Source organism: Ovis canadensis, chromosome 8 (genome assembly GCF_042477335.2).
Source record: "Ovis canadensis isolate MfBH-ARS-UI-01 breed Bighorn chromosome 8, ARS-UI_OviCan_v2, whole genome shotgun sequence".
In the NCBI taxonomy this organism is placed as follows: domain Eukaryota; kingdom Metazoa; phylum Chordata; class Mammalia; order Artiodactyla; family Bovidae; genus Ovis; species Ovis canadensis.
The window spans coordinates 67,904,599-67,928,051 of NC_091252.1; the positions used below are offsets into that span (position 1 = coordinate 67,904,599).

A 23,453-nucleotide genomic window follows, 5' to 3' on the forward strand; every position below is an offset into this window, starting at 1 on the left:
TGATCCCTGGGTCAGGAGGATCCCCTGGAGAAGGGAGTGGCAGTTCATTCCCATATTCTTTCCTGCGAAACCCCATGGACAGAGGAACCTGGTGGACTACAGTCCACGGGGTTGCAAAGAGCCAGACACAACTGAGTGATTAACACTTTCATTTATTAAGCTCATTTTTTCCTAGTGGTTGGGAAAGCATTGTCTTCAAGGGAAAAAAAAAAAGAAAGAAGCAATCGTCCCTTTCCAGCTAAAAGAATTCCCTTTGTTTTCTTGTAAAGATGGGCTTCTTGATATTGTTAGTATAGATTACTGATCTGTGCAAATTGCTACAGGCACTGACCTTGCCAACATGTGAGCTAGCATTTAACACCTTCTGTATGAATTTCGTCATTGGAGTAGCATGAACGAAGTCATTTGGAAAGATCGACTCCATTGAATGTTGGTTTCTCTTCTCTTGTCTAAAGATGTTGATCTCATGCTTTTCAGGAGAAACCCCATGGGTGCAAGAAGAGTGCAGCACAGCCCAGCAGCCTCAGTGCCCAGAAGGGTGAGACGGACACAGCCCTGTTTATCCTCCTTTAATAGATGGAACGTGGAAATGTAGTTAAGGCAGGACGAAATTTCCTCCACCATGTTTACACTTGAAAACAAAACAATTAACAAAAGATTAGCTTCCTTGTAGCTTCCAACTCACAACACACTTTGGTTTGCTTTATTGTTTACAAAGCAACTTGTATTAAGTTATTATCTTACAACAATGACTTAAAAAATGGTTGAAGTATCTGTAGTCACATCCCAAGGTCCTATAAAAATCAGAACTAGAATTTAGATCTAAATGACGTTAGCCCAAACTCTTTTTCCATTATCATCCTGGCCCCTCAGATTTATTCTCACTGAGGGAAAGGGAAGAGAATTGTCCATGGAAGGCCTCACTGTGCAAGGTGGACCTTGGAGAATGGATGAGGGAAACTCTGTCAGGTGGGCATGGGTGATGAACATGTGAGGCATCACATCTCACCCCACCTTCCCATGAACTCCTTCACATGTTTATGATGGCTGCTCCTGGACTTGGTCCAGCCCCAGAAGTATGCCCCATGTCCCCTCGCAGTCAAGGTGGATTTCCCCTTTGCCTCTGGTATTCCTTTCTGCCCTTCATCTGCTTCACTCTTCTGGCCCAAGCAGTGAGTGGGAACATGATAACGAGACAAAAGAAAGAGAAAATACTATCAGGCTATAGAAAGAATTGATGGAGACATTTTTAGATAATATTACTTCATTTAAAAAAATGTGTGTGGATAATGTGTCTATTTGTATATCATGTTACTTTGGTTTATACCAGATCCAGCTATCCTTTTCAGAAGTTTCTAGTTAGAAGAGTAAAGAATTTAGAATTTTAAAAAAAAAGACTTGAGTTTGGGTCCTGATTTCCTTAGGACTTTGCCTTAGTAACTTCCTTAAACTTTATCTGTAAAATCAGAATAATAGTAATAATAGTAATAGCAACCATAATAGTGCCAAGTTCAGAAGATTTCATGTGAGAAGAAAATCAACATCCTGATTGCATAGATGTATGACCCTGTTTTTAAGCTGCAAGATTATTTTGAAGCCATATTTATTAACATAAATTTTAAAATCAGAATTGTGCTAATGACTTTGAGAGTTGGACTATAAAGAAAGCTGAGCGCCAAAGAATTGATGCTTTTGAACTGTGGTGTTGGAGAAGACTCTTGAGAGTCCCTTGGACTGTAAGGAGATCCAACCAGTCCATTCTGAAGGAGATCAGTCCTGAATATTCATTGGAAGGACTAATGCTGAAGCTGAAACTCCAATACTTTGGCTACCTGATGCGAAGAACTGACTCATTGGAAAAGACCCTGTTTCTGGGAAACATCGAAGGCAGAAGGAGAAGGGGATGACAGAGGATGAGATGGTTGGATGGTATCACTGACTCAATAGATATGAGACTGACTAAACTCCAGGAGTTGGTGATGGACAGGGAGGCCTGGCATGCTGCAGTCCCTGGAGTCACAAAGAGTCAGACACAACTGAGCAACTGAACTGAACTGAACACAAATTGCAATATGTCACTTAAATTCCTGGATGATTGTTTTCTACACACTGTAAACAGTCTAAATTTTCTGTTTTTATTTTTTGAGATGTAGTTCTTGTGCATTGAAGTGTTCACACTTCAGTATAATTTTTAGAAATTCAGAAACCTATGTAACCCACAGATATAGAATATTTCCAATATATAGAATATTTCCATGTCCCCAGAAAGATGTCTCTGTTCTGATTTTCATCACCATCAGTTCAGTTCAGTTGCTCAGTCGTGTCTGACTCTTTACGACCCCATGGACTGCAGCACACCAGGCTTCCTTGTCCATTACCAACTCCTGGAGCCTGCTCAAATTCATGTCCATCGAGTCAGTGATGCCATCCCACCATCTCACACTCTGTCGTCCCCTTCTCCTTCTGCCTTCAGTCTTTCCCAGCATCAGGGGTTTTTCCAATGAGTCAGCTCTTCAGATCAGGTAGCCAAAGTATTGGAGCTTCAGCTTCAGCATCAGTCCTTCCAATGAATATTCAGGACTGATTTCCTTTATGATTGACTGGTTTGATCTTACAATCCAAGGGACTCTTAAGAGTCTTCTCCAGCACCACAGTTTTTGCTGATTGTATAGAGCTTCTCCATCTTTGGCTGCAGAGAATATAATCAGTCTGATTTTGGTATTGACCATCTGGTGATGTCCATGTGTAGAGTCATCCCTGTGTTGTTGGAAGAGGGTGTTTTCTATAATCAGTGCATTCTCTTGGCAAAACGCTGTTAGCCTTTGCCCTGCTTCATTCTGTACTCCAAGGTCAAACTTGCCTGTTACTCCAGGTATCTCTTGACTTCTACTTTTGCATTCCAGACCCCTGAAATGAAAAGAACATCTCTTTTGGGTGTTAGTTCTAGAAGGTTTTGTACGTCTTCATAGAACCATTCAACTTCAGCTCCTTTAGCATTACTGGTTGGGGCATAGACTTGGATTATTGTGATATTGAATGGTTTGCCTTGGACACTAACAGAGATCATTCTGTCGTTTTTGAGATTGCATCCAAGTACTACATTTTGGACTCTTATGTTGACTATGAAGGCTATTCCATTTCTTCTAAGGGATTCTTGTCCACAGTAGTAGAAATAATGGTCATCTGAGTTAAGTTCACCCATTCCAGTCTGTTTTAGTTCACTGATTCCTAAAATGTCGATATTCACTCTTGCCATCTCCTGTTTGACTACTTTCAATTTACCTTGATTCGTAGACTAGGTTCCTATGCAATATTGTTCTTTACAGCATCGGAAATCCACAACTGGGTGTTGTTTTCACTTTAGCTCTGTCTCTTCATTCTTTCTGGAGTTATTTCTCCACTGTTCTCCAGTAGCATATTGGGCACCTACCAACCTGGGGAGTTCATCTTTCAGTGTCATATCTTTTCATATTGTTCATCACCATAGATTCATGGTTCAGAATTTTATGTAAATGCACTCATACCATATATCCTTTTAAGTCTGTCTTTTGTTTTCTTTTTTGTTTGTTTGTTTTCTTTTATTGTTTGCTTAACCCAGTGTTTCTGAGACTCATAAAGGTTATTGCATGCATTGTTTATCTCACCTGGGCTTTTGCACAGTGTGTTTTCCCTGAGTGAAACATTCGTCCCTTTCTCTTTTCATATCATTTCAGTTTGTTCTTTATAGGTCAGTTCACACATCATACCCCCTGGAGAGCCTGCTCTCACCTTACCAAGACTGAATCTATATACTTGAATAGCATCCTGTACCTACATCTAGTCCTTAATCACTTCTGTTTACTTCTTAATTTCATCCCCTAGATAAGGGCTGTGGGACTTCCCTGGTGGCTCAGATGATAAAGAATCTGCCTGTAGTGCAGGAGACTAGATTTGATCCCTGGGTCGAGAAGATCCCCTGGAGAAGGGAATGGCAACCCATGCCAGTATTTTTGCCTGGAGAATCCAGACAGAGGAGACTGGTGTGCTACAGTCCATGGGGTCTCAAAGAGTCAGACACAACTGAGCGACTAAGCACACACACACAGTTAAAGGCTATACTTCCTTAATGCCTTTATTCTCAGTATCTAGAACAGGTGACAAGTTCCATGGTGACTCAGACAGTAAAGCCTCTGCTTGCAATCCAGGAGACCTGGGTTCAATCCCTGGGTTGGGAAGATCCCCTGGAGAAGGAAATGGCAACCCACTCCAGTACTCTAGTCTGGAAAATCCCATGGATGGGGGAGCCTGGTGGGCTGTAGTCCATGGGGTTGCAAAAGAGTTGGACAGGACTGAGTGACTTAACTTTCACTTTCACTTTTTTAGCACAAGTGAAATGAAGTGAAATTTGCTCAGTCGTGTCTGACTCTTTACGACACCATGCATTATACAGTCCTTGAATTCTCCAGTCTAGAACACTGGAGTGGGTAGCCTTTCCCTTCTCCAAGGGATCGTCTCACCCCAGGGATTGAACTCAGGTCTCCCACATGGCAGGTGGATACTTTACCAGCTGAGCTATCTGGGAAGCCCATCTAACGCAAAGTCCATCTCAGGCACTTGTTAAATGGCTTCAGTTCAGTTCAGTTCAGTCACTCAGTCTTGTCCAACTCTTTGCAACCCCATGAATTGCAGCATGCCAGGCCTCCCTGTCCATCACCAACTCCCAGAGTTCACTCAGACTCAAGTCCATCGAGTCCGTGATGCCATCCAGCCATCTCATCCTCTGTCATCCCCTTCTCCTCCTGCCCCCAATCCCTCCCAGCATCAGAGTTTTTTCCAATGAGTCAACTCTTCACATGAGATGGCCAAAGTACTGGAGTTTCAGCTTCAGCATCATTCCCTTCAAAGAAATTCCAGGGCTGATCTCCTTCAGAATGGACGGGTTGGATCTCCTTGCAGTTCAAGGGACTCTCAAGAGTCTTCTCCAACACCACAGTTCAAAAGCATCAATTCTTTGGCGCTCAGCTTTCTTCACAGTCCAACTCTCACATCCACACATGACCACTGGAAAAACCATAGCCTTGACTAGATGGATCTTTGTTGGCAAAGTAATGTCTCTGCTTTTCAATATGCTATCTAGGTTGGTCATAACTTTTCTTCCAAGGAGTAAGTGTCTTTTAATTTCATGGCTGCAGTCACCATCTGCAGTGATTTTGGAGCCCCCCAAAATAAAGTCTGCCACTATTTCCACTGTTTCCACATCTATTTCCCATGAAGTGATGGGACCAGATGCCATGATCTTCGTTTTCTGAATGTTGAGCTTTAAGCCAACTTTTTCGCTCTCCTCTTTCACTTTCATCAAGAGGCTTTTAGTTCCTCTTCACTTTCTGCCATAAGGGTGGTGTCATCTGCATATCTGAGGTTATTGATATTTCTCCTGGCAATCTTGATTCCAGCTTGTGCTTCTTCCAGCCCAGCGTTTCTCATGATGTACTCTGCATATAAGTTAAATAAGCAGGGTGACAATATACAGCCTTGACATACTCCTTTTCCTATTTGGAACCAGTCTGTTGTCAAATGGGTTACTCTTCAGTAAATGCATATTCTGGGAAACCAAATGGACATCGTCCAGACTCTCCTCACAATTTCCTTTATAATGTGCAAATAGATGGCTATGCTAATATTTTTTTAGCTCTACTCAAACATATTGAGAGAAATGAAATTATTTTTGTTTTTAGCTGATAACAGCATTTAAAATTTTCTTTATGATAATACTGCACATTTGTCAGAATTTTAAAAGACGTATTCTAACCAAATTCCTTGGAAACACATATTCTTATTCAACAGTATAGATAAACTGCTTGAGCACAGAGTTGAAATTTTCTTTGCCATTCTTATTTGCATGCACTATGTTTAAAATTCAAAACAAAGTTACTGTGTTCATAGCTGTTATTCATAATAGCCCTAAACTGGAAAGTATCCAAATGCCCATCAACAGGATGAATCAGTTGTAGTTTACTCATTCACTAGACTTCTAGACAGCCATGAGAATGAATGATCTACAACCATATGCAAAATTATGGGTGGACCTCAAGCATAATGTTAAGTAAAAGCAGCTAGACACAGTGGAATACACACTGTATGATTCTGTTGCATACAAATCTAAGTACAAAAATAGACACAGCTAATCTATGCTGTTAGAAGTCAAGACATTGATCATCGTAGTGAGGTGTGGTTTGCATAAGTTTTTGACTAGATGAGAGCATGAGGGAAAGATTCTAAGTAATACTCTGTTTTGTGATCTCGGTGATGGCTACACAGTGGCGCTCAGTATAGAAAAGAATTATGAAGCTATACATCTTTAATTATGTGTGTATAAAATACAAATACAATTTTAGAAGTGAAAAAAATATTAGATGGAAAAAAAAGATAGTCACTGGCTATAAAAGTTACCTTTTATGGGTAGCCAAAGTTACCTTTCATTATTGTAACTTACATACTCATCTAAAATGAGATTGTAATGCTTTGGAAGTTAATACTAATATGCTGAAAGTTCAAAAATGTAGAACTTCACAATAATAAAACATAAATTTCAGAGTTCATGAATTCCATAACACAATAACAATAGTTGTATCCAAAAAGTGGTAGAATAATTGTAACATATAATTTTGAGTGTGAGCATTGAACTCAGGAATCATTGCTTTTGGATATTTAGCCAAAGCCAGAATTATGAAAGGTCTACAATATAGAATTCCATTTCTGTTAATGTTTTGTTAGTGAAGAGAATAGATTTCAAGTCTTTCTGAGGCTGAAGCCCCTGATTTTTCTCCACAGCTCACTGCCTGTTCATTGTAAACACTCAGGGCTAGACAAATTTCTTACATGGTATACTTGAGTGTCACAGATAGCCAGTGACAAGGAGCAAATGGAAATAAAGTTGGCCAAAACTGTTTAAACTCTAGAACTCAAAAGAAGGTAGATTCCCAAGTTGAAAGACCCAGATAATTTATGTAACACCTTTAAAAAAACTTGTACATTTAAAATAATAATAATAAAAAATTAAATTTAAAAAAGAATGTATCCATATTTTAAAAAATTGTGCATTTTTATATGGGTTAACAATGTACTGGAAACACTGATTATAAAGGGAAATAATATGTAAAAAGAAAAAGGGAAACTTAGAACTATTTCTGACGTACTTTCTTAGCATTCTCAAATTTAGAGAATTGTAAGTAGTATAGAAAAGAGTCTTTTTGAAAAAATCAAAATACCTGTCTAAATTTTTGTTTTCCACTTTCAGATTTGACCTGCCACCAGTTATTTTGTTTTCCATGGATGGATTTAGAGCTGAATATTTACAGACATGGAGTACTCTAATACCTAACATCAATAAACTGAGTAAGCCTCCTACTATCAGATGTGTATGGATGACAGATTAACTAGTTAGTTAATCTCTAAATAGTTCAGCTTTCTTTTTGACCTTTAATGTTAGTGATTTGTCTCAGCCCAGCTCCTCTCAAGAGTTTTGATGACTTTACTATTGATACTATTTTATACTTGTTGGCTCCTCCTTCTTTTTTTGCAGCATGCTCATCTTTTTGTTTATTGTGTGATTGACTATAACTTCTGTGAAAATCTGTTCCTAGATAATGTCTCAAAAATGGTGCTTATCATATCTAGGTTCTAGGTTTTAGCAAGGTGGATATGACAAGTAAGAACAGGAACCTGAAGGAACCTGAGGAGACCAGACAGAACAGCATATACCAAGGCTCCCATAGGTGAAGGGGCTTCCCTTGTGGCTCAGTAGTAAAGAATTTGCCTGCCAATGCAAGAGATGCGAGTTTGAACCCTGGTTTGGGAAGATCCCCTGGAGAAGGCAATGGCATTCCACTCCAGTATTCTTGCTTGGGAAATCCCATTGGCAGAGGAACCTGGTGGACTACAGTCATGGGGTCACAAAGAGCTGGACACAACTTAGCAACTAAACAACAACAACCACAGGTGAAAAGTCCAGTATCTCTGTCCAGCTCTGCAATCAAGATGCCTGGAACCTGGCTCCACCTCTGCAAGTTTGCTTCCCCTGTTGGTGCCCCAGTCTCTACATCTGTAAAATGTTCCCATCTAATAAAAGTACCACGAGACTATATACATAGTGGACCTTGTATGGGTTTAAGTTATTACTATAATTGTCATTTTTATTGTCATCTTTATCATGATGTTGTATTTTTGTGCTAGGGCATAATTTTATAAAGTTAATAATAGAGAGGAGTGGAGTAATAACCTATATTTGGGAAAAAAATCTGAAAGGGAATAGATACACGTGCAACTGAATCACTTTACTGTACACTTGAAACTAACATAATGTTGTAAATAAACTATACTCCATTATGAAATAAAAATTTAAAAAAATGAGGAATAGAATAGCCAAGGCCATAAAGCTGAGAAATATCAGAGGGTTGGCTCCAGGGCCCGCACTGTTCAGTGCTCTGCAGTTCCTCTCTTACTTCCTCCTTTTGTTAGGCCCTCTTTTACAGCCATGGTCCTCAAATTTTATGACAGTTTTATTTTCCTCCAAATTATTTTTTTAAAAAGCTGTTTGACTTTAAGCTGATCACCTTTCCTGGACCTTAGATTCATCATTTGTAAAATGAGAGGATTCCGTTCAGTTGCTCAGTTATGTCTGACTCTTTTCGACCCCAGGGACTGCAGCATGCCAGGCCTCCCTGTCCATCACCAACTCCCGGAGCAGTATGAAAATTTTACAGTATGAAAATGAGAGGATTAGACCTAATTATTTCTACTGCTAATTCCAGCCCTAACATTCCTTGACTGTAGAAAGGTAAATTACTTCCCCCTGCAACACAAAGGGCTTTGACTCTTCAGCCTCCCCCTCACTCTTTGAGGCAGATCTTAAGCTAACAGATTAAGAGGTTGGTCTCTGACAGAACTGGCTCCAAATTCAGGATTTGTCAACTGCTGCTGAGTCACTGTGTCCTGGAAAGTAATTCACAACACTCAGTTTCTATTTCCTTATCTGCATTTCCTCTAGTAGTCTAGATAGCAAAACCTGGGTCCCAAAGGGAATTTATCTAGCCAGGCTGAACCGAACCCCTTTAGAAGTGGAATTATTTGATTTTTTCATCCCACAGAAACTTGCAAAGGACACCAGTGAAATATTGGGCCATTGCGAGCCTTCCCTTTTGAAGATTTATACTATTTTTTAATAGTTTAATAGTCTCTTTAATGTGTGAAGACATCACCAAGGCAAAATAGGCTCTTCATTTCTAGGAGGTCCAATTAAGAGTAGATGTGGTAAAAGAGTTAGGATTAGGACGTCCAGAGAATGGTAGGCTTGAGATGATGTATGTGACAGAAGGCATCACTTTAAGGAAGTCTAGGACTTCATCTCCAGTGTCCCATCAAACTGCCTGGAGACTGAGCATGGTCTAATACCACAGTGCCATGAGATATACCAGTGACTACCAAGGGGTTATGGACTCTAGTGAGAACATTCTCTTGTCTCATTGTGGATGAGAACAGACAAAAGAAGGTCTAGGATCAGCAAACTGTCAAGTGAGATAGAAGTAATTTGTCTTGAACTGGATGTCAGATTTCTTGGAAAGTTAGATGTGAAACTGGGGTTATGAGAAGACTAGTAGTAAGCACCCTTGTATCCCAGGGATAAATCGCACTTGACTTTGGTGTATGATCCTGATAATGTGCTGTTGAATTTGTCTTACTAGTATTTTGTTGAATTTTTTTGATCTAAATTCATGAAGTTATTGGCCTGTAATTTTCTTTTTCTTTAGTATCGTTATCTGGCTTTGGTATCAGTGTAATGTTAATCTCATAAAATGAATCTTAGCATATTCTCTCCTCTTTGTTTTTTTTTTTTTTTTTGGCAAAGTTTGAGAACTGGCATTAACCCTTCTTTAAAGGGCATCCCTGATAGCTCAGCTGGTAAAGAATCTGCCTGTGATGCAGGAGACCCTGGTTTGATTCCTGTGTCAGGAAGATCCCCCAAAGAAAGGATAGGCTACCCACTCTAGTATTCTTGGGCTTCCCTGGTGGCTCAGTTGGTAAAGAATCCACCTGCAATGTGGAAGACCTGAATTCAATTCTTGAGTTGGGAAGATCCCCTGGAAAGGCTACCCTCTCCAGTATTTTGGCCTGGAGAATTCCATGGATTGTATAGCCCACGAGGTGGCAAATAGTCAGATATGACTGAGCAAATTTCACTCTCACTTTTCACTTTCCTTCTTTAAATATTGGCATTAATCCATCTTTAAAGGGCTTTCCTGACAGCTCAGTTGGTAAAGAATCTGCCTGAAATACAGGAGGCCCCAGTTCAATTCCTGGGTCAAGAAGATCCTCTTCAGAAAGGATAGGCTTCTTTAAATATTAGGTAAAATTAACCTGGGAAGCCATCTTGGGCTTTTCTGTTAGGAAGTTTTCCATTACTTGTTATTGGTGGGTTCAGATTTTCTATTTCTTCATAATTCAGACTAGAGAAGCATTAGAAGTGTTAGTCACTCAGTCATGTCCAACTCTTTGTGGCCCTATCAACTGTGCAGCCCACCAGGCTCCTGGGTCCATGGAATTTTCCAGGCAAATACTGGAATGGGTTACTGTTTCCTTCTCCAGGGGATCTTCCTGATCCAGGGATTGAACCCAGGGCTTCTGTATCATGGGGAGACTCTTTACATTTGTTCATAATAGTCTCTTATAATCCTTTTTATTTCTGTAGTGTTGGCTTCTGACTTTACTGATTTGAGTCTTCTCTTTTTCCTAATGTAGCTAAAGTTTTGTCAATTTTATCTTTTCAAAAAACCTACTTTAATTTTGCTGATTTTTAAAATTGCTTTTCTCTTCTCTGTTTCACTTATTTCTGCTATAATCTTTATTGTTTTTTTCTCTTTTGCTGACTTTGGAGTTTGCTTGTTCTTTTTCTAGTTCCTTAAGGTATAAAGTTAGGTTGTTTGCTTGAAATTTCTTCTTTATTTAATGTAGCTGTTTACTGCTATGAACTCCTTTCCTTGAAGTGTTTTTGCTGCATCTGTACATTCTTCAGCTATTTTATCTGCTCATCCATTCAGTCTTCTATTCCTTCTTACAGTTTATAGTTACTATGGGTATATATTTATTCCATATATGTTTTCAAATTTTTGGTTTATTTTCTTTTTAATAAGATGTTTTTTAAGGAACAAAATATGCCAATAATAAACTTAAAAAATGATATTGAAAGTTACAACAGATTCTTTCCTGATCTTCCTACTTTTTCTCTACAGGAGCAACTATTCTTTATTATTTTTATTCTGTTTATTGTGCATCCTTCCAAAATTATTCTGTTCAGTCATTATTTAAGTGATTAAGATCAGGAAGAAATGATGGTAGGTCTTGCTTATGATGAACTCTTCTCTAATAGCTCTTGTTCAAAGGCAGGTGGTTAAAAATGGTAGCTTGAATCTGTAGATAGTTCACAGATATGTCCTGTTTAAGACTAGGAAAGTGTCATGTTTTCACATCACTGGTAACTTAGTTTGCTTTTTATTTTATGCTCTGTGCCTTTAGACACATTTAAGAATTTGAACACATTATACATGCTTCAGGGAAGTAAAAGCAGAAATCTTATATCTCTCTTTATTGTATGATTGTCTTCTCCACTTAAATTCTTCTAATTATGTCAGTAGATTAGATCTCATTTTATATTTCTTATCATATGATTTCATAACAATATTAAATATATCTTTGTCTATTTGAGGACAAGGTTTATTTGTTGGTGGTACTGACTGAAAAAAAAAAAACCAAAAATGGTTATTTTAATCTTTGATTATACATTATGACCTAGAGCAAGCTTTAGGTTCAAGTACATCAGAACCACTTCAGGCACTTGCTAGAAATGTGTTTTTTTTTTTTTTTTTTTTTAAGCTCCTTTCCCTCCACCTTTCAACCCTCACTATCCCCACCAGATTCCTATTTAGTAGACTTGATATCGGATCCAAGAAGATTCTGAAGGAGGAAATTCCTGGATCATATTGGAAATACTGGTTTCCTGGCTGGGAAGGAGACCAACTCCAAGCCTATTTGAGAAAAACTTTATTATTTGCAGATGCAAAGTTTGTTGCTTTCTGGACAACAATCATTTGCACCTTTTGGTTTAACCTAAATAGAATCTCGAGTAGTGAAGTTCTCTTTTAGAATTAGAGGTGATAGGATTTTGGTACAGAAAATGTCTCATACTTCACCCTTGCAGAAGAAATAGGAATGTACCTTAGTGGTTCTGACCTTCTTCAGCAAGGTTATTGCACAGATGAAAACAACAAAATAACTGAAGGCAAAATTAATGCCCTGCTTTGTGGAAAACAGAGCACAGGAAACTTCGCCGATCAAATGGAAACTGTACTGAAAACAATAAGGCGGAAAGTTAATTTTGTAAACGTTGCTACGTGGCGTGGGCTTGTGCATTCACACAAGTCCAATTCCTTTTCGGTTTTCTAGATAGTTGTGTTGGCTTTTGTTATATTGGGAAGCAAAGATTATATAGAAAATTTTACTTTAATGAGCCAGGTCAGAAAGAGTGGAACAGCAAAAGCAAATACAACTGGCACTGTGTTGAAAGTTTAGGGTCTTTTTAGCTCAGGTGTCAGCAGTCTGGGCCTTTGGGCCAAATCTGGCCCACTCTGCTTATCCCTATGGTCTGCTAATGCTAAGAACTGTTTTCGTTCTTAAATGGTTGGGGAAAAAAAGAACACCTTGTGCCACGCAAAAGAAATTACATGAAATTTCTTTGTCTTGATGTCTACAAATAAAGTTTTGTTATAATAGAGCCATGCCATTTGCTCAAAGCCTATTTATTTATTATCTGGCTCTTCACAGAAAAATTTTCCTGATACTTGACTTAGCACTCTCCTCTCCTGAAAACTGTCATTCCTTGAAACAGAGGAATTTTAAGCATCAGAATTTTAACCTCTTTCTATCTGCAATTCACCCCCCAGTTAGTTTTCTATTTCTCTGGGAAACTTTCATGTTCATAATTTTAGTTATTCAAACAACTTCTGAGGAAGAAACAACGTCTTAATTTCTCACTGTCCTTTGTTGCAGAAACATGTGGAGTTCATTCACAATACCTGAGACCTGCCTTTCCAACCAAAACCTTCCCAAATCATTATACCATTGTCACGGTAAGTGCTTGGTCCAGTGGCAAGACTGACAGAGCCCCGATGGGCAACTGACCACACCAGACGTGCTGAGGCAGGAGCTGGCCAAGCCACAGATTCAGGATCATGTGTGGTAGCGATCACAGCTTAATTCAGGCTGGGAAGGAATGTCTGAGTATGAGGCCAGTCCAGGGCTATGAGATGTTATCTATGAATGAGTGTCCCAGTGTTCAGCTTATTTATCTCTGTGACAGGCCAAGATAGCCTCTAGGAAATGGGAAATACCTTCTACTCTGATCTTTTGATTAGCCCCCATTTATCTGAAGGTCTGTGGGAATGGTAGGCTATGTATGCAGACAGCCACTTTGATGTGCAGAATCTCTTTCTTATCTAGTTTTAAAAATTGTATTTAATTTGGTGAAGTCTCTTATTTCATAGTTGAATTCAAACTGGCTATATCTCTTTAAATAAAGCAAATAGAGCAATGAATTCTCTTCAGTGTATGAGAAGATGTACATGAAATGATCAAAATGAACTCAAAAGAAGATTGAGTTTTTTAATATTTATAGATTCAGGGCACATCTTAAGGAGTCCTCTGCCTCAACCTTTCTTGCCAAAGAATATTATATTTTTACTACTTTGCATTTAGTTTTTTATTACTGTGTGTTAGTTGCTCAATCGTGTCTGACTCTTTGCAACCCCATGGACTGTAGACCCCCTGGCTCCTCTGTCCATGGGATTTCCCAAGCAAGAATACTGGAGTGGGTTGCCATTCCCTTCTCCAGAGGATCTTCTTGACCCAGGGATCAAACCCAGGTCTCATGACTGAGCAACTTAGCGCACGCACCCGCACGCACACACACACACGTGTAAGTCTACATACACAATATATAATACATATATGTGTTGTGCTCATACATATATGTATGTTGTTGTTTAGTCGCCAAGTCATGTCCAACTCTTGCTACACCATGGACTGCAGCCTGCCAGGCTCCTCTATCTGTGGAATTTTCCAGGCAAGAATACTAGAGTGGGTTGCCATTTCCTACTCCAGGGGATCTTCCTCACTCAGGATTGAACCCACATCTCTTATATCTTTTGCATTGGCACGTAGAATTTTTTTTCCGCTAGCACCACCATATGTCTATATAAATAAGGGATTATGTATAAGTGCTATTACTATTCTATATATGTGCATGTATCCATATTCATATATATATAGTAATATTCTGAAATAATGACCCTAAAAGTCTATCTAAATGTAGTTATAATTGCCTATGGTTTCATAGACATTCAGTGAAAATGTGTGGAATGATTAAATGAGTCTTTGTGACTGGAATGAATGAATGAGTGGATTGATGGATGAATGATAGGGAGAAGCACAGAGACTTGACAAGCTTCCTTCTAGAGTGCTGATAACACATTTTAACCCATTGGCCAACATCTGATACTTAATAGCTTCTATGTAACAAATATCTTGCTCTTATGGCCGATAAACCAATTCCTAATCATTATTGTAATATAGAATCTATAATTAGAAGTTATTTAAGAGTTACAGTAAAACCATCAACACAAATCATCTTCCTAACATCATTCATTTGCAGCTATGGACCATGGTGGAACTGGTATATATGTAATAATAATACATGTATTTGGTATTTGGGTTCAGATCTAGGGGGTTTATATTGAAAGGTATATGACTTCTTTTCAAATAAAAATTATAGGTCTTACACTATTTCAATTTAAATGCATGTTTTGTTAATGTATTACTTTATCTTAAATCTTTTTTTTCTGAAATTATCATTTTAGGGGTTATATCCAGAATCACATGGCATCATTGACAATAATATGTATGATGTAAACCTCAACAAGAATTTTTCACTTTCTTCAAAGGAGAAAGATAATGCAGCTTGGTGGCAGGGGCAACCAGTACGTGTCATTCTCCATTTCCCCACATGACAATGGATCACTGTTCTCTCTCCACTCTGAGTTTTACGTTGTCTTTTTAATTTCTCAGAGCTAAGGGTGGGAAGGTGCTTAAGCACTATTTATAATTATGATTTGAATCTTTTCAATGTATATAATTGTTCACCTAATTTGCCTTGAGACTTTGATGTTGAATTATAAATACATCAACCTGGAAGTTACTCAGAAAGATTATATGTTAACTTCTAACTCATTCTATTTTATAAATTTTTAAAAGGGAGAGAAGAACTGTACAATTTTACTAATTTGAAAAATGATCTTTCTTATTGCTTTCCTATGTTTTTTGATTTTTGAAATGGATACCTAGATAATAACTTTTTAAAACTGCTGCAAGGACAAATTCAAAATAATTTCAACACCTTTTAATAATTAAATAATTTTGCAATGGTTTAATATTGTTCAGTTTCTCATAATTAGCGCCATTTCTACTCAAACTGATTATTTTCTTGACCTCCACTTATTTAAAATTTTCTCTTCTTATAGATCTGGCTGACAGCAATGTATCAAGGTTTAAAAGCTGGTACTTACTTTTGGCCAGGATCAGATGTGGCTATAAATGACACCTTTCCTTCCAAATATAAGAGATACAACGGGTAGGAAAACACCTGCAAATGTAATCCTATCTAGGCAGGAATGATTTGAATTTTTTGTTTGTTTGTTTGGTCTTAATCATAATGGTAATTTTATTTTTCCAGTTATTTGGGCCAAAAATCTTGAAGTCAACGTTGATTTCTCCCTCTTACATCTCTTATCCAGTTTGTCAGTAAATGCTTATGCCTCTAATTCAAGATATATGCAGTCTGAGAATTTTTGATTACTTCCAGCACCAACACTGGTTTGAGCTGTCATCCTCTTTGCCTGTGTTACCTCAGTTGCCTTTTAACACATCTCCCTCTTTCTATGTCTGTTTCTTGTAATCTATTCTCAATTCATCAGCCAGAATAATTATTAAAAAAAAAAAAAGTCTGAATACGACACTGTTTTGCACCCCTCACTTTCAAGGCTCTCCGTTTTATACAGAATAAAGCCAACAAGCCCTGGTTGGTAGCGGCCCTGCTATCCCCTTGCCTCTTAGACTCCTTTCCTAACATTTTCCTGGGTTCTCTCACCCTTCTCAAGCCATACTGACATTTTTGGTGGCCCCAGTACACCAGGACACCAAGCTTGCTTCCACTGCAGGGCCTCTGCAAAGGCTATTCCTCTGCCCGATATAATCTGACTCCATTTATCTGCATAGCCCGCTCCTTCACCTCCTTCTGGCTGTTGCTCAAAAATTACCTTCTCAATATTGTCTTAGCCTGATCACAGTAAGATATCAAATTCAAATTCTCCCACTTGAGTTTCTCCAGTGCCCCTTATTCTGGTTCCCATCTTCCTTTTTTTCCCCCATAGCATTTATCACCTTTTAATACACTATGTAATTTATTTATGGGCATCACTGACTCAAAGGACATGAGTCTGAGCAAACCTAGGGAGACAGTGAAGGACAGGGAAGCCTGGTGTGCTTCCCTGTGTTCATGGGGTCGCAAAGCCTGGTGTTCATGGGGTCACAAAGAGTCTGGCACAACTTAGCAACTGAAGGACAACAAAAGGCCTATTTATTGTTTGTCTTCCTTGACTCTAGTATGACCTCTAGGAAGGAAGGCATCTTTGGTTTTCTCACTGATAAATTCCATTTAAAAGGAACAAAATTATGGCTGACAATAGATAGTACACATAACTGCACAAATGAATGAAGTGAACAAAAATAAGCAAATTGAATGGATGAATAGTAACTAATGTAAAACAGTTTTATTTTAATTGGAGTAACAGTGAAGGAGAGATGAATGAGAAGGAAAGACAGCAATACACAATTTATATCAAGGCACAAGTATCTTTGTATAGGTGTTGAAAACAGGAATCTCTTCGAGTAATATTAAATCCCTTTCAGTGTTCTTATAGTATATGAACACCAAAGAAACATCCGAAAATATCAATCTGTCTCCTTGAGTAGGGATATAACGAAGTTCTCCTTGAGTTGGTGAAATTTTTAAAGTTATTTTTACTTTTCATTTCAGAAGTGTCACATATGAAGAGAGGATATTTACATTGTTACAGTGGCTGGACCTACCCAAAGCTGAAAGGTAATACTTAGTGTCAGGGAAGTGCTGGCTCAGCGGGTTATCTGTGGGAATAAAGTGAAAGTATTTCTTTACTTTAAATGACTATTTTGGGGAAAAAAAACAAAACAAAACTTGGCATTTCCTTTTTATGGGCATTTTTCAAGAATGGTTCCTAAAACTAGGCATTTAAAGAAAGAACTTGTGTGGCAGAACAAAGGGTCAGTAAAAAGTCATAAACCAGGAAACACAAAGGGCTGAAGCACATCAAGAGAGGCCTTAACCGCAAGAACAAGACAGATTGTTCAGAACTGAGTCAAACCAGTGCTTACATCCTGGAAGGTCTTGTTTACTTCCTGCTGGACCACTGTTCTTGCCAAGGCCAAGTGGAACCACTGGGCCTGGATGAAGAGAAGGAGGTGAAAGTGAAAGTCACTCCATTGTGTCCAACTCTTTGTGACCCCATGGACTATACAGTCCATGGAATTCTCCAGGCCAGAATACTGGAGTGGGTAGCCATTGCCTTCTCCAAGAAGACAAGGAAAGACTAGAGGAAAAGAGGAGGAAGCTGCCACAAAGTTCCAGATCCACAAGTCTGCCAGATCCAACATGTACCTTTATTCCAAATGAATAACGTCTCTCTCTGTTTCGATTTTACCCCAGACCCGATTTTTACACCGTATACGTGGAACAACCTGATTCTGCAGGACACAATTATGGGCCAGTCAGTGCCGGAGTAAGTTTTTCTTTTTTAAACAAAAGTAAATCATCTGACCTTCACCCACAGCATGAAATGCTATTCTTTAATTTCCACTGAATACAAGTGTATGTGATGTATATAAGAAGACATAAATAGTTAAAAATATAAAAAATAATCTGCTTAATCAGCCATAAAATAGTTAAAAGTCTGAAAAGAATATCTCTTATTAACCATATCTTGATTAACTTGATAACATTTATTGAGTACTTAGATGCTGTGTTGTTACTTCATGTAAGAAGAACATCAAGGCTAGATCCTGTGTGTCAATATGTTAATATACCCCATTTCAAGCCATGTCACCTGAAAGTCCATTGTGAACTATCCAGCTGTCTATCAAAGCACAGTTCCCTAAGAATTCATTATAATTAGACGATATATTACTGATCAGGCAGAGTTATTCTCTGTCTAAACCCCCATTACAATTCAAGTAGACTCAATACTTGTCTCTTCATTATCTCAACCATTTTGTATTTACTACAGAAATATAGTCCTTAAGTATGATTTTTTAAACAAGCTGATTCTCTTCTAAAACCCACTCGAGCCTGCATTGTCTTAGACACAATGTAAAGGTGCAAAGGTCCCATGAGTATGGTGTCTCCCCGCCCCGCGCTCCCCCCCTCCCCCCCACCGCCATGGAGAATCACATCATGGTTGTCCTCAGTTGGAATGCAAGTGTGTTTATTCTGCTAGTGTGACGTAGCTGCTGGTTAGAAATAACCTTCTTTTTCCTTCTCATTAAGTCAAAATGATTTCTAATACAAGCCGCACTCAAGTCTGACTACTTTGAACCCGTTGATTTTTTTAGTTGCTCAGCTGTGTCTGACTCTTTTGCGACCCCATGGACTGTAGCTCTCCAGGCTCCTCTGTCCATGGGATTTCCCAGGCAAGAAGAGTAGAGTGGGTTGCCACTTCTTATTCCAGGGCCTCTTCCTGATCCAGGGGTTGAATCCACATTTGTTGCATCTCCTACCTCTCCTGATAGATTCTTTACCGCTGAGCCACCAGGAAAGCCCATGGAACCCATTAGTCCTCTTTTATATTTCTACGCCACCCTTGACTCACAGAATTCAAAACCTAATCAGGTTATTCTAAGAGTGAATGGCTTCACTTCAGTTCAGTTCAGTCCCTCAGTCAAGTCTGACTCTTTGTGACCCCATGGACTGCAGCACACCAGGCTTCCCTGTCCATCATGAACTCCAGGAGTTTACTCAAGCTCATGTCCATTGAGTCAGTGATGCCATCCAACCATCTCATCCTCTGGTGTCCCCTTCTCTTCCCGCCTTCAATCTTTCTCAGCATCAGGGTCTTTTCAAATGACTCAGTTCTTCACATCAGGTAGCCAAAGTATTGGAGTTTCAGTTTTGACATCAGTCCTTCCAAAGAATATTCAGAACTGATTTCCCTTAGGATGGATTGGTTGGATCTCCTTGAAGTCCAAGGGACTTTCAAGAGTCTTCTCCAATACCACAGCTCAAAAGCATTGATTCTTCAGCATTCAGCTTTCCTGATAGTCCAACTCTCACATCCATACATGACTACTGGAAAAAGCATAGCTTAAATTAGACAGACCTTTGTTGGCAAAGTAATGTCTCTGCTTTTGAATATGTTATCTAGGTTGGTCATAACTTTTCTTCCAAGGAGTAAGCGTCTTTTAAATTCATGGGTGCAGTACCATCAGCAGTGATCTTGGAGCCCAAAAAAATAAAGTCTGACACTGTTTCCGTTGTTTCCCCATCTATTTGCCATGAAGTGATGGGACTGGATGCCATGATCTTAGTTTTCTGAATGTTGAGTTTTAAGTTTCTGAATGTTGTCTTAAAACTTTTTCACTCTCCTCTTTCACTTTCCTCAAAAGGCTTTCTAGTTCTTCCTCGCTTTCTGCCACAAGGGTGGTGTCATCTGCATATCTGAGGTTATTGATATTTCTTCTGAAATCTTGATTCCAGCTTGTGCTTCATCCAGCCAAGCATTTTTCATGATGTACTCTGCATGGAAGTTAAATAAGCAGGGTGACAATGTACAGCCTTGACGTACTCCTTTTCCTATTTGGAACCAGTCTGTTGTTCCATGTCCAGTTCTAACTGTTGCTTCCTGACCTGCATATAGGTTTCTCAAGAGGCAGGTCAGGTGGTCTGGTATTCCCATCTCTTGAAGAGTTTTCCACAGTTTATTGTGATCCACACAGTCAAAGGCTTTAGCGTAGTCAATAAAGCAGAAGAAAATGTTTTTCTGGAACTCTCTTGCTTTTTCAATGATCCAACATATGTTGGCAATTTGATCTCTGGTTCCTCTGCCTTTTCTAAATCCAGCTTGAACATCAGGATGTTCACAGTTCATGTACTGTTGAAGTACATTAGTTTATTAGCGTGTAAGATGAGTTCAATTGTGTGCTAGTTTGAGGATTCTTTGGCATTGCCTTTCTTTGGGATTGAAATGAAAACTGATCTTTTCTAGTCCTGTGGCCACTGCTGAGTTTTCCACTTTGGTGACATATTGAGTGTAGCACTTCCACAGGATCGTCTTTTAGGATTTGAAATAGCTCAACTGGAATTCCATCACTTCCACTAGCTTTGTTTGTAGTGATGCTTCCTAAGGCCCATTTGACTTCACATTCCAGGATGTCTGGCTCTAGGTGAGTGATCACACCATCATGATTATCTGGGTCATGAAGATCTTTTTTTGTATAGTTCTTCTGTGTATTCTTACCACCTCTTCTTAATATCTTCTGCTTCTGTTAGGTCCATACCATTTCTGTCCTTTATTGTGCCCATCTTTGTAGGAAATGTTCCCTTGGAGTCTCTAATTTTCTTAAAGAGATGTCTAGTCTTTCCCATTCTATTGTTTTCCTTTATTTCTTTGCACTGATCACTGAGGAAGGCTTTCTTATCTCTCCATGCTATTCTTTGGAACTCTACATTCAAATGGGCATATCTTTCCTTTTTTCTTTTGCCTTTCACTTCTCTTCTTTTCACAGCTATTTGTAAGGCCTCCTCAGACAACCATTTTGCCTTTTTGCATTTCTTTTCCTTGGGGATGGTCTTGATCCCTGCCTCCTGTACAGTGTTACAAACATCTGTCCATATTTCTTCAGGCTCTCTACCAGATCTAATCCCTGGAATCTATTTCTCACTTCCACTATATAATCATAAGTGATTTGATTTAGGTCATACCTGAATGGTCTATTGGTTTTCCCTACTTTCTTCAATTTCAGTCCGAATTTGGCAATAAGGAGTTCATGATCTGGGCCACAGTCAGCTCCTGGTCTTGTTTTCATTGACTGTATAGAGCTTCTCCATCTTTGGCTGCAGAGAATATAATCAATCTGATTTTGGTGTTGACCATCTGGTGATGTCCATGTGTAGTCTTCTCTTGTTGTTGTTGGAAAAGGGTGTTTGCTATGATCAGTGTGTTCTCTTGGCAAAACTCTATTAGCCTTTGCCCTGCTTCATTCAGTATTCCAAGGCCAAATTTGCCTGTTACTCCAGGTATTCTTGACTTCCTACTTTTGCATTCCAGTCCCCTATAATGAAAAGGACATCTTTTTTGGTTGTTAATTCTAGAAGGTCTTGTAAGTCCTCATAGAACCATTCAAATTCAGCTTCTTCAGCGTTACTGGTCAGGGCATAGGCTTGGATTATGGTGATATTGAATGGTTTGCCTTGGAAACTAACAGAGATCATTCTGTCATTTTTGAGATTGCATCCAAGTACTGCATTTTGGACTCTCTTGTTGACTATGATGGCTACTTTATTTCTTCTAAGGGATTCTTGCCCACAGTAGTAGATATAATGGTCATCTGAGTTAAATTCACCCATTCCCGTCCATTTTAGTTCACTGATTCCTAAAATATTGATGTTACTCTTGTCATCTCCTATTTGACCACTTCCAATTTGCCTTGATTCATGGACCTAACATTCCAGGTGTCTATGAAATATTGCTCTTTACAGCATCAGACTTTACTTCCATCAACAGTCACATCCACAACTGGGTGTTGTTTTTGCTTTGGCTCTGTCTCTTCATTCTTTCTGGAGTTATTTCTCCACTGATCTCCAGTACCATATTGGGCACCTACCGACCTGGGGAGTTCATCTTTCAGTGTCCTATCTTTTTGCCTTTTCATACTGTTCATGGGGTTCACACGACAAGAATTCTGAAGTGGTTTGCCATTCCTTTCTCCAGTGGACCACGTTTTGTCAGAACACTCCATCATAACCGATTTGTCTTGGGTGACCCTACACGGCATGACTCCTAGTTTCATTGAGTTAGACAAAGCTGTGGTCCATGTGATCAGATGGGTTAGTTTTCTGTGATTGTGGTTTTCAGTCTGTCTGCCTTCTGATGGAGAAGGAAAGAGGCTTATGGAAGCTTCCTGATGGGAGAGACTGATTGAAGGGGAAATTTGTTGTTGTTCTGATGTGCAGGGCCATACTCAGTAAATCTTTAATCAAATTTTCTGTTGATGGATGGGGCTGTTTCCCCTCCCTCTTATTTACCTGGGGCCAAACTATGGTGGAGGTAATGAAGATAATGGTGACCTCCTTCAAAAGGTCCCATGCAGGCACTGCTACACTCAGTGCCCCCAACCCTGCATCGGGCCACCACTGACCCACACCTCTGCTGGAGTCTCCTGGACACTCACGGGCAAGTCTGGGTCAGTCTCTTGTGGGGTCACTGCTCCTTTCTCCTGGGTCCTGGTGAGCACAAGGTTCTGTTTGTGCTCTCTAAGAGGCTTAGTAACTATCTAAAACATATTCATCATTTCTTCTTTTCCATTTTAATTGTTATCCATGTTTGATTTTATTTGAGAGGGAATACACTAATCTGAGGCTTCCAAGGTGGCTCAGTGGTAAAGAACCCACCTGACAACGCAAGAGACCTGGGTTCTATCCCTGAGTCAGGAAGATCCCCTGGAGTAGGGAATGGCAACCCATTCCAGTATTCTTCCCTGGAAAATTCCATGGACTGAGAAGCCTGGTGGGCTACAGTCCATGGGGTCACAAAGAGTCAGAATGACTTAGCGACTAAACAACAGCTCTAATCTGCATTTGTCTGATCCCTATGGCTGACATTAGGCACCATATCTTTTTCTTTCTTACAGTGCTCTAGTTCAATATCCAGATAAATTTTGAGTATAATTTGGACAAGTGCTTCAAAGGAACAGATCAGGATTTCCTGAGAGATCTTGAGGGGTTAACGTAGCCTGGGTTAAGGCTGGTTAGAAAGTTCTCCAAATAACAAAAGGGAAAAAAAGTTTACAAATGGCCTGATTAAGAGCTGAGCATGTTAGAAGAACACATAAAATGAGCAATGGATGGACAGACAAATGGATAGGTGGCTAGACACATAGACAATATGATGATGGTAAAAATAATAATAGCAGTTACCTCCTACTGTGTACTGCTTTATGCCAGGTGCCGTGTGGATTGCCGAAGGAGAACCATCTCTCACTAATGTCTGAGCACTATGAACTAGGGG

General features: G+C 39.2%; 1 protein-coding gene across 1 annotated transcript in view; it reads left to right on the top strand.

The window, feature by feature from the left end:
- ENPP3 (ectonucleotide pyrophosphatase/phosphodiesterase 3) overlaps positions 1-23,453 on the top strand; it is an 89,748-nt gene that overhangs the window by 30,710 nt on the left and 35,585 nt on the right. Inside the window, exons 5-11 of the mRNA XM_069599260.1 lie at positions 478-538; positions 7,277-7,374; positions 13,078-13,157; positions 14,943-15,062; positions 15,603-15,712; positions 17,177-17,242; positions 17,882-17,954. Coding sequence (XP_069455361.1) covers positions 478-538; positions 7,277-7,374; positions 13,078-13,157; positions 14,943-15,062; positions 15,603-15,712; positions 17,177-17,242; positions 17,882-17,954 — 608 coding nt within the window. The remainder of the gene's footprint in view (positions 1-477; positions 539-7,276; positions 7,375-13,077; positions 13,158-14,942; positions 15,063-15,602; positions 15,713-17,176; positions 17,243-17,881; positions 17,955-23,453) is intronic.